Here is a 12,008-nt window from a genome sequence, read left to right as displayed (position 1 = left end):
ACATGCCAATAGATGAAACCATCACAAGTGCTATGTATGAGTGCGTGCGTGATGATAAATAAAACTGGTGATCTCTAGTGTAACAGGGGTCACCAGCTGAGTTGTCTGCACATGGTTTTACTCGCCTGCGGACAGCTTCCTTTTATACAGCACCGAATGACTTAGATGCACAAGCTGTTCGTACCATAAAGGAAGGCGTCATGAAAAAGAAGTTTGGAAATATTAAGCTCCGGTTAGCGGGATGACTGCTTATGTACCACAGAGCACCGCATCCAAATTGAATGTCACCATCTCAGCTGTTGTTAGGACATCCCATGAAAACAAAGCTGGAGCTGTGCACTTCTAGAAGGGGATAAGAGAAGGTGCCAAAACAGTTGCCAGCAGAGTTCAAGTAGCTCAGCACGCCGCTTGTTGACGGATATCTGCACACTATAAGCTGCAATGCACTGGGCCAGTGATTTTTATTTGTACACCTAGACAATTCTAACACCATGCTTACAGCCCTTAGCTCTGGAAATGCAGTTATGGCACTGCTTGAAAATGTCACACACAATGTTACAGGCCAAAATACTAGGACAGAGTATCAAACCCTGCTGGGTTCTAAGTTACATTGGAATAAGTAGCAATGAGAAAGCAGACGTGTGTACTGCAGAATTTCGGAGCAAGGAAATCAAGACGGTAAAAATTCCCGACAGGGACAACATGATATATGTACAAAATAAGGTAAGAAATATATGGTTGACTAAATAGAACAATGATGTAAATAATATGCTACACTTAGTAAAGGCCATCACAGGAGAATAAAATACACAGAACAACATTTTACTAAAGTCATTTTATGTTTCCTTTGCGTTAAGCACACACCACTCATGCAGTTTATTCTCTCGGAAAAGAAAACTTACAAGCTGTGTAAAGAGCTGCTAATCACGCAGAAATCACATGTTATCCTCATTCGTGAAGCTCAAAAATCTAAAGAAAAAGAACTTCTCAATCTTATTTTGAACGCATCCCTTTTCCCACTTGGTTAAATTAAAGGATGCAGTCTTAATACCAAATGTTCTTACAACTTTAAAAGAAACAAACGTTCTTGACAAGCAACAAGGTTAAAATAAAACGGTAACACTTTAGTTCTTTCCCTCAAAAAAGCTAACTTCAATCATATGTTTGGCATGTGACACCCTTTGTTGCTTGCATGAAAATAAAGCACAATACAATGCAAGTTGAATAGTTCTCAACTATTTTCACTCACGCAAGATAAAAAGTGAATATATGCAGTCACCATGCAAGAATTATTAAACCAATGCACTGTTATACACACAGTTTGCTGTAAGGCACAAGATGTTAAACCCTCATTAAGATACAGCAAGACTGTTCGTATGCAACACTATATTGCACCCGTGGGCAGCTTGTGGCAGTCTATCTCTCACTCCTGTTATGGCAGCATGGTTCGAGTTGTGACTGTGCGCAAATTTATGACAGACAAGCAAAGTTTGTTGAAACTTTTTGAAGGCACATGCTCTGTTTCTGCCATAACTATAATATAGTATCATAAAAAAAACACCAGTTGCTAACCATGTGCCAATGTATGCGACTGGAGTATTAATCAGTTATGGATGCTTGACTCCACCAAACAACCCACAGGCATCAAAATTTTTAATAACTTCGTTTTTTTTTTTTTTGTTTTTTTTTTGTTTTTGTTTTTTTTTTCAACAACATTAGTGTGCGGCAGGCACAGATGTGGTTTGTATTCGATATAGCAACATTCTGGCCCCAACATACCGCCGTCTAGATATAGTGGTATTCTTGAGCAGCCAAGGTATGCTTTCAATACGGTGCATTGTAGCTGATTAACTTGTGCTGTTAGAGGCATCTCTTGGGAACATTTTTTAACATTAAGAACATATTTTTTATAGCTTGGAGGACTACAATACAGTGCGGTGCCATAGTACTGTTCCTGCTGCAACAAGAAAAAAATATATTGCACAGGTTTAACGGGGCTAAGCCTGTATAATGTGCGACAGTACAAGTTTGGTGCAGTTTATCTTGATAGATGGTAGAGGTAGATACGTCACTGCTTTCTTGCCCACTCTTGTTCACACCACCTACCAGAGCGCATCTCAGCCTCTGACAACTAACGTGAAAGAACATGCTCGCAATCCATTTGAAAGCAAACCAAATTCACCTCGGCTCATCACATGAATTTGTACTGCTAAACTACATGACACATACGTCACTGCTGACGTCACACTTGCATTTAATATAAGCAAACACAAGGTCAAATACCAAGAAAGGCGAAGTCACAGAAACCCCCGAACAATTAGCGCCTGATCTGTCAGAGGCATGCTTGTGAGGAGGTCACGATGTATGATGCCCTAGTTGCCAGATGCTACATAGATGTAAAGACCCACCTTAGCCAAGAGGTACGAATGCGTCTGCATGCCCTAAAGAAGCATGTCTAACTCAGGATCTAAGGTCCCTGGAAGGCTGGATTCAGATCTCCCCCTCTTGCCTCAGCAGACAAGCCCCAATTGACAGTGCCTGCCAATTCAGTAATAAAGTATGGTCTCATGGCATCGCAGGAATCACCGATCAATCAATGCCTGCCACATCAGCTGCCAACCACTACCTGCAAAAAGCAGCCTTAAAAGTCGAAGCTTTAGACATACCTACTGGTTTTCTGACTTATCCTGTGAAGAATTGCTTTCACACAAAAAAAAGTATCATGCAGATAGCTGCAACTTAATGTACAAGCAAAACAATCAATTGGCATCAATGACAAACAGTAAAGCAAATTTGCCAGCTGCCAATGCATTGCTGTTTGCAAGCCAATGCACAGTAGAAGAAAAAAAATGGATTAAAGAAAACTTGGTGCCTCAGCTGTTACAGTTTCTATTGTCTGATATATTTTTTAGTGCCTGTTATATTTTTGAACACTTACTCCAATTATTTATGCACGTTTTGGTAACTTATTATCTTCTTGCTTTGTATTGTCAGTATTTTATGTATTACCCACTCCCCTCTTTAATGCTTTACCCTGAGGGTACAATAAATAAAGAAATAAATAAAGAAATAAAGAAATGATCGCTTTTTGTTCTGCATCCTTGTACAGTTTCCAGAGTTAGGTCACATTTCAGAATAAAAAGCAGTTTGGGTAGTTGCACTGCTCTTCTGTGCCATGAGAGGCTTCCATAACTGACACTATCTTCTGGCAGGAAACAGGCTTGCTTGGCTTTGTTCAATCATCTACACCTGAATACCTTTTCACTGAATGTGACAGTTACCAAAAGACATGCACCAGCTTTTATATGTGCACACACCAATAGCTGTCAACTAACTTCCATGTAAGATTCTTCAAAATTAACAGAGAAGCCAGGTGTCAGCAAGATTTTGAGCCAGACATTTTCCGCTTTCATCAAGGGTCCAAAACTGATTTATTGGCCACAGAGATGCATATATAGCTTTAGTAATTAAACCAAAAAATTACTCTAACTGGTCTTAGAACAGACTCGTGAAAACGGTGACAATGACGCAGTTGTGCTTCTAGTGTGATAAATATTCCCATAATTATCTAGTGCACAGATTATTCCTCTCAGATGAAAGCTGGTCAATTCATTTCTAGACTTCTATGCAGCATCAACAAACTATAATGCATCACTGCTTTGGTTGTGATGATCTTGGATAGCATTCATGGCTTAATGTGGCTACAAGTCAAAACAACGCTGTGGAGTTGTATGCTAATCAAAAGGTAGTGTCCCTGTGCACAGATGCCCTTTTTTGCTTCGTATACATCTATACAAACGGTCCACTGAAGTAAACTGCCAACCTTTCGCAAGGCACAAGATATTCGTAAGCTGCGAGGAAAGAAAAGATCCCACAATCCCAATATGCAGCAAGATTATTAGTGACTGTTTCCACCATAGCAACGGCTGTTGTGAGTGAAGAAGTGTACTGCGAAATGAAATACAAAAGATGGGTTTTTTCGTACTGCGCGAGCCATTGGCGATCGACCGAAGCAAGTAGCATTGATGGAAACTATGTAGCTGTGCGTTCAAGCGCACTGCAAGTTCAACGTTGCAGTTTACTTCGTGGACTGTTCGATACCTATACGCGTACAAATATACATTAATCCGCGCACACTATAAGAGTTTCTATTTCCATTACGTAATCTGCGATTGAAAGGCATTTACGCGTAAGTGTGGACAATACTATTACGTCCGCGACATAACGTTTACTGCTTCACATGAAACCTTCGCGAAGTAAGTTATCAAGACAGTACCGCAATAAACGCAACCACTGTTCACCTCTTCTCAGCAGTTCTTGTTTAACAGCTGCTGCAAGGCGGCGGGAGAGTGGCGCCGAAAGCTCTTCTGGCAAATAGAAATGCTTCTTGCGTGGAACAAACTGCCTTTTGGAATACTCACACGAGAAAGCATAGTATATAAGAGAAATGCGCAACAACTTCAACAGGACACAGGAAGAAACACACAAAACAGTTCACGAGAAAGCATGTCCGGAGATAAGTGCTGGGAGGGGTGCTGTCAGAAATTACTTCGCATCTTGCAAACTTCGGCTCACCAGCAAGCAAGAGAGAGAATAAACTTTATCTATACAAAGTAATTACGCGGGTGGTTCACGCAGGTCCAGGAAACCATTAGCGAATAAGGCCCTTCAGGCATGACCCACGATCTACTGTATAATATACAGTAGGTCGTGCCTGACTGATCAGCTGGCGCTAGAGGAGAGCTCTGTGTGAGCCAGCTTCGCCTCCCACTGCACATGGCTGTTTCTGTAAACCGTGTGGTGTTGGGATTTCAGTGATCAACAAGGCCGGTCACTGGGTAGAGGCTGTTCAGTGCCTCCTTGAGTTATCCAGGAGGCACTGGGCTGTTCCACTATATATCTAAGAACGTTGTTTCCACTGCACCAGTACAGCAAAACGCGCTTTTCAGCTTTCGCGCGCCAAATTTGAGGAAAAAGAAAGAGAGAAAAACAGGAAAACAAAAACTAAACGCGACAAAATTTGTCTGCTCGGGTTTAAAAGTTGCAAAATGGTAATTAGTGTGGTTAACATTTCCTCCATAGTTACACCTCTCGTTTTGTTCTGTAATAATTGCGTTGGGAGCGAGAGTACAGTGGTGTAGGCGCGCGAACAATGAAATGAAGCGGCCATTCGCGATTCCTTCAGGGTTGTGGTGATTCGGTAAAGCAGCGATGCCTCCTGCATCTGTCCAGTACACGCTCGCCGGCTTCTGCCCGGAACTCGACTGGAGACCCCTGAGTTTCGTCAAGGCGATTCCATCGTACAGAGTGTGCAGCGCGTGCGGACTGGTGCGCAAAAGGACCGCGTTGCTGCCTTGCATGCATGCGTTGTGCGCGCCTTGCTACGAACAGTGCGCCCAGGACGGAATGCACGTTTGTCCGCTCGACGGCTACGAATGGCGCGACGAAGACGACATCGACTGGAAGGATCTTCCGTCAGATCAGCTACTGAAGAGAGAGGTTAGTCGCTAGAGTGGACACTGATGTCGTTGAGCGTGAGCGGCGCGAACCGATCGAAGCTTCGGAAGCCTTAAAAATCACGGCATGCCTTTGGCAGGCTTTCAGTGCGAGAGCGTTAGAAAGTTAGAAACCCCATGTCCGTCGAAATTGTCCGGCGACATCGGCATCGATTCATAGCTTCGCAGTCCCGCAAAATCACAAGGGTGGTAATTGACAGTTGACAGAGAACAAGGCCCTAGCACTCGTTGCTGTTAAAGCATCGCAGCCTCAAAAAACACACGAGCACGAAGGGAACAGTGGTTGGGCTCTGACAGGTCGGAGCTGCAGTGCGAGCCTATGCACATTCCTGTTTCACTCGTGGAATTCGCAGGACGTGTGACCGGTCGGCGAGTTGAGTGTCATCACTAGGCCAGATGGCGCGGCCGATCTGGACGGAGGTTTTACCACAGCACGGCCGCTCAATGGAGGCGCAAGTGCGCCTCTATTGAGCGGCCGTGGTTTTACGGTGCTGGGGCTGAGGTAGCTGGGCTAGGCCTTATCTCCAAGAGCTGGGAAAGAGGGCTTATTCGTTGTAACTTGCTCAGTAAGTGGAAGCATGGTCATAGAATGTAATTTTGAGCTATACGTAAGCGGGGCCTTGCCTAATGTAACTGCCTTTAGCCTTATTTAATTGTGCAGGCTCCAATTCAAAAGCAAATTCCCCACCACCCTGGAGGCCCCCTTTTTATGAGCTGAGTAAGATTTTTTGGTGGCTTGCTATCAAACTCTCCATTTAGTGCTGAAGGGAAAGAAGCGGGACGTTATCCAAATCCTTCATCAATTGCAATTCATTATACCCCCCCCCCCCCCTCCCCCGGTTGCAGGACAAAAACTGGGGCATCATGGTTGCAGGACAAAAACTGGGGCATCATGAGAGAGCGCTCCTTTCGGCATCGCTGAGTGCGGAGCTAGAAATATTTAATTATTAGGACACCGGCAGTGGTTCAGGGGCATTATATAGAAGGAATATGAGGCATGAATTCCGAAAGTGCGGGGACAGGGATTCCATCATGTACTAACTTTTGTTTTTACTTCCAATAGTGTGGCTTTCTTCTGTAACTGATAAGTGGTTAAATAATCCACCTCGTCTCGACTGAGTATATGGATTAAGTTGTTTTCCTCTTCTAATAAGGCATTAGTGCTATACTTATAGGTGTTTAAAGTTATGCAAATTAGTTCCAAAGATGCGTTTTGGAGGATGTGATCCCATTTCTTCCGGCCTTCGCATGACAGTTCCGGCTTGGCGGGTTTTAAGTTAATAGAGAGGCCCTTAGGCATTCATATAATAGCATAGGGCTGAGGCATGCAGTTCATAGCAGATGCATTTATCAGATATTTTTCTAGCTAAATGAAAGTTGAGAAACACGAGGACTGTTACCGGAGTTGGTAATCACTGAGAGTCGACCCTGGCTGCAGTGGAAAGCGCTTTGGGTGGACTTGTTACGAAGAGGGTTGCGATGGCTAGTGGGTTCCGGTTGTATCAGTGTTTGAAAAGTTAGCCCCCGGTGCCTTCAAGGGGGGAAAGACCTTTTCATTCAGGGCGGGTGGTGTGCATGAAATTGTATCGATACGCCATACTGTTTTTGGTGGCTGGGAAGACGAGCGCAGTGGACTCTTTGTCCCAAAAGTGAGCCATGGCACTGCACTTTCTATGGAGGTTTGCACATTCAAAGCAGTCATCTTTGTCCACTTATGGCTCTTCGTATTTGCCTCGTCGATTAACACGGAAAAGCAAACAGATGCCATATTTATGGACTTTCGCAAAGCTTTTGACAAGGTATCACATAACAAACTAATGCATAAACTAAACTATTATTTAAAAAACGACCAGATACTTACATGGATAAGGGCATACCTCTCGAACAGGTGTCAATTTGTCACTCTAAACAACACTTCATCTAACAGTACCGAGGTTGTGTCTGGCATCCCCCAGGGATCTGCATTGGGTCCACTTTTATTTATATTATTTATTAATGACATTCAATGTGAAGCTGTACGCAGATGATTGTATTTTGTACAACGAGGTGTCCTCAGTTGATGACCAAGTGTGTCTAAATAATGATTTCGCGAAAGTGATTGCGTGGTGCAATGAATGGCAGATGTGTGTTAATTTTGAAAAAACAATTTTTATGAAAATTACACATAAGAAAAGGCCTCTTCACTTTATGTACGGTACTAGAAACATGTCATTAATGGAGGTAATAGACTATGAATATTTGGGCCTATGGATTACTAACAACCTTTCCTGGACGAAACACATAAATACTGTTGTAGCAAATTCAATGCACGAACTCTTTTTTTTTTTTTTTTTTTTGAGGCGTTCATTGAAGTCTGCCCCCTCCAGTGTTCGTCTATTAGCATACAATTCCCTCATCCGGCCGCTCTTAGAATATGCCGTATTTATCTGGGACCCTTTCACATTTACCAACATTCATAAACTAGAGAAAATATAGCACAAGGTAGTTAGGCTTTTGTTTAACTCATACGGCCATGCATCTGTCAGTGAGCTCGTGAAACGAAGCGGATTACCCCCAGTTCGTGAGCACAATCGTGTCTGTCGATTAAAGTTTTTGTTTCAGCTCATAAGATGTCATTATCATATTAATACTTCTAATTATTTTGTTTACTCCTCAGGCTATAACACGAGACAAAGGCACGATCTGACAATAACTCCCTTGAATGCGCGAAATAACTGTTTTAAATATTCTTTTTTTCCTAGGACAAAAGCTTTGTGGAACAAACTTAACAGCGACACTGTTACTCAGAATAGTGTAGTAATATTTGAAAAGTGCCTGCAAATGTTATCAATTTTATGAATTTGAAGTTGTGTTTATATGCTTGTATTTCATTTTTTTTCCCCACCCTGCTATGATCTGCACTGGATCGCAGTATATATATAAAAAAAAAAAAAAGCTAATCCGAATATCATGAGCACAATCATGCATGCATGTATGCATGATACGTGCATAAGCACGTGAGCACTGCTTATTGCCATCCTCTTCTGTGGTTTACTGTTACCCACATGCGCATGGAGAGAATGAAATGAGCACATACAGGATGACCAAAGCTGCATGCATACGAAAGTGAGAATATAGCACTATAATTTAGGTCTGCATTATGGTGTCAAGATTCGAAGTGAGTGGATCGGTGGAGTGAAAGTAATCAATCATTGCACTTCGTGCAGCATGGCTGTTTGCTTTTAATTTTGCAGCTAAAGGAAATGTTAAATATCCTTCTCTCTGCGCTTAACTAAGGTCTGACATGAAATCACAGGGCAAATTGCCTTGCTAGGAAAAAAATGTCAACTGCATCCTCTGCGACCTTCTTTTTCTTTCTTTCAGGTCAAATGCTGGAATGCAGAAAGTGGTTGCCAGCATGTGACAGCTGCTTCCATGATCACCCAGCACTTCCACTCTGAATGTCTACATCACTCCACCTGCTGCCCCAAGTGCTCGACCAGCATACCTTGTCAGGAAGTTTGTGCCCACCTCAGATCGAGCATGTGCAGCTCGATGACAAGTCCTGCATTGGAAGTTCAAGACAAGACCGCATCCAAGGATGACACTACATTTCCTCCTTCGTTCAGAGAAGCCTTTGAAAATAAGGTAGAGGAACTTGAGGACTATCTGAAAAGAATGACTATTGATATTAGCACACACGGTGACAGGCTGAATGAAATCTTGCACGACATGAACACATTTACAGAAACTATCAGGCAAGAACTGGCAAATGAAGTGCAAGATCAGGAGACCCTGAAAGCAACCTTGCGTCAACTCACAGCATCAAACGCTGAAATCATACAAGGCTTAACAGGTAGCGATGCAGTAAACCTCATGCTCACAGGAGTGAGTAGTTTTGAAAAAGTACTGAAAGATGAGCTAGCTACTGCAACAACACAAACTGCCAGCAAGTTTTCGCGGATTTCCACTAGTCTTGAAGCCATATCTCAAAGCAGAGAAAATGGTCAGATGGCAGGATGCATTACTGCTGTGCTCCAACTTGCTAGGTTGCAAAGAACATGGTGTGAGTTTTTTGTGCCAGGTGTGAAGTCCCTTCAGGAAGAAACGCTGAGGGAAGGTTCCTATTGGGGTTTCAGCAAGGAGGTGTACCTGCGTGGGTACTGTTTGTTACCTGGGGTAGGTTTTAAGAAAGACGATGGCCTTGTGACATTGTGTATTTGCTTACAGCTGATCAAAGGTGACATGGATGAAGTTGTTCAATGGCCGTTTGAGCCCAAAATCAGACTGAGTATCGTGCATCCTCATAAATGCACCAGTCGTGACTGTCAGGTTGCATCATCTCGTTCTTCAAAGTATTACCAAAAGCCAGAAAATTCAAGGAATCCTAGTGTTTATCTCGACACAAAGCTGTTCTACCTAGAAGACCTCATTCGAGATGGCTTTGTTGTTGACGACAAGTTTCGTGTTAGTTGGCAGCTTGTGCTGTAAGTTTTACCTGCATCTGTGCAAGGAACAACGCACAGGGAATGTGTGTAGTTGAAGAGGCTGTTCTGCTTTCTTGATAATACTGGAAGAAAGAAAGGAATCTTCTTGGCCACTGTAAGCCTTTGCTTCTTCTCAAGTTTGCAATACAAATAGCAAATACCAATGTGTGCTTCTGACATCGTCCTTGCTTCGCCCTTTCTTGTCAGTGCCTTTAATATGACAGCATTAAAAGCCTTGTTCTGCAGAAAAACAGCATTGGCATTGTGAAAGAAAAACATTAAGCTGCAGTTTAACTTAGCTAAGCACGAAGGAAAGAAGCCAACAGTCGGTGAGGCCAAGGAAAGCGTTGGGGATGGTACTTTATGTCTTTTTTTTTTTTTTTTTTAATGTTTACTTGGATAATCACAGAAATTAGTAATGTAATCTGTTTAGGGGAAAGCTAATTAGACACAAAGTAGAAGAAAAAACAACGAGCCGATGGTGGGATCCGAACCCACGACCTCCGAATAACGCGTCCGGTGCTCTTCCAACTGAGCTACATCGGCCGCTGTCCCCCCTGCTACTTTCTTGGGTATTTATGTTGTCTGTACACGAACCTTGAGAGTGTTCACCAGCGCCACCCTCAGCCATAGCGGCGGACGTGGGACGTCCTTTGTTACCGCCAGCGTCACGTAGAACGTGATCAAGAGCGAGGGCGAAAACTGTGCTAGAACCCTCTTACGCTACCTATGGCTTCAAGACTGCCAGAACCGAGACCCCCGTAAGCTACAAGCAGATCAGTCTCGGTTCTGGCAGTCTTGAAGCCATAGGTAGCGTAAGAGGGTTCTAGCACAGCTTTCGCCCTCGCTCTTGATCACGTTCTACGTGACGCTGGCGGTAACAAAGGACGTCCCACGTCCGCCGCTATGGCTGAGGGTGGCGCTGGTGAACACTCTTAAGGTTCGTATACAGACAACATAAATACCCAAGAAAGTAGCAGGGGGGCCAGCGGCCGATGTAGCTCAGCTGGAAGAGCACCGGACGCGTTATTCGGAGGTCGTGGGTTCGGATCCCACCATCGGCACGTTGTTTTTTCTTCTACTTTGTGTCTAATTAGCTTTCCCCTAAACAGATTACATTACTAATTTCTGTAATTATCCAAGTAAACATTAAAAAAAAAAAAAAGACATAAAGTACCATCCCCCAACGCTTTCCTTGGCCTCGCCGACTCTTGGCTTCTTTCCTTCATGTATTTTAACGAGCACCCTCCTTTCCCCTTTAGCTAAGCACGGATATACATGCAGTGGCATAATATAGCACTCGAGTAGCTTTGCTGTGCCATGTCTTGCTATGCTTAGCTGCTTTTCTTTGATTACATTTATTGCACCACTGTTTGATGATAACAGTGGTGCAATAAACACATTCACCAATTATAGCAGCAGAGCAGTGACAACGTTACACCTCGTTTAGCTTATGTTTGCTTAATGTAGCTTTGTTTCTGAAGTCCCGCCATCTTTAGTAAAGTATTTAATGGGTGACTTAGACTTTTGTTTGGATGATGGAGGCCTACTTAAGATGCTCAGTGCAACATTGTCAGAGGAGATGATGCAATTCGAAGCACAGTATGAAAGTCTGCCAACTTAGCACATCAAGGTACTGAACCTATGAAACTGGCTATCATGATGTCCAGTGAAACTGTTTTTTTTTCTGTCTCTGTTTAGTGGTTGCTTGAAGGATGCTTCGAAAGCACCGAGGCGAAATCTGAGAATGTGGGAAGTAATGCTTCTGCATTTAAAACGGCAAGCATGCCTTTGAGATTTGACATAGCTGGGTAGTGATTAGATGGTGGGCTGTGTGATACAAGATCACATCGCCGATTTGGTAGCAGCAGCCTATTCTGGTTGCTGCTCTGAAGCCAGACATGCTAGCGCTAGGTCACACAGGCAGTTTATAAAGCATGTTTAAGGAACTACGAAATACTATTGACTAAACTTGGAAATGTGCATAAACACTCAGTATTCCATCGGTCACTTCCATAAGGTGAAA

At 43.2% G+C, this 12,008-nt stretch overlaps 1 protein-coding gene across 1 annotated transcript; it reads left to right on the top strand.

Moving 5' to 3' along the window:
- Positions 1-5,161: 5,161 nt before the first annotated feature.
- Positions 5,162-10,159, top strand: LOC146173063 (uncharacterized). Its single transcript, XM_084583405.1, has 2 exons — positions 5,162-5,499; positions 8,880-10,159. The coding sequence occupies exons 1-2, from the start codon at positions 5,212-5,214 to the stop codon at positions 9,984-9,986; spliced, it is 1,395 nt and encodes a 464-aa protein (XP_084439531.1). The 5' UTR covers positions 5,162-5,211; the 3' UTR covers positions 9,987-10,159.
- Positions 10,160-12,008: the final 1,849 nt, after the last annotated feature.

Source organism: Amblyomma maculatum, chromosome 11 (genome assembly GCF_055883805.1).
Source record: "Amblyomma maculatum isolate TAMU_Amacu chromosome 11, ASM5588380v1, whole genome shotgun sequence".
NCBI lineage: Eukaryota > Metazoa > Arthropoda > Arachnida > Ixodida > Ixodidae > Amblyomma > Amblyomma maculatum.
Note: the sequence above shows the minus strand (reverse complement) of the source record. Positions and strands in the feature narration are given on the sequence as shown.

What these genes read in the sequence shown, in the direction of transcription:
- LOC146173063 (XM_084583405.1), top strand. Translation starts at nt 5,212, where the DNA reads ATGCCTCCTGCATCTGTCCAGTACACGCTCGCCGGCTTCTGCCCGGAA. An exon ending in ATCAGCTACTGAAGAGAGAG is followed by an intron (nt 5,500 to 8,879) that starts GTTAGTCGCTAG and finishes TCTTTCTTTCAG; the next exon opens with GTCAAATGCTGGAATGCAGA.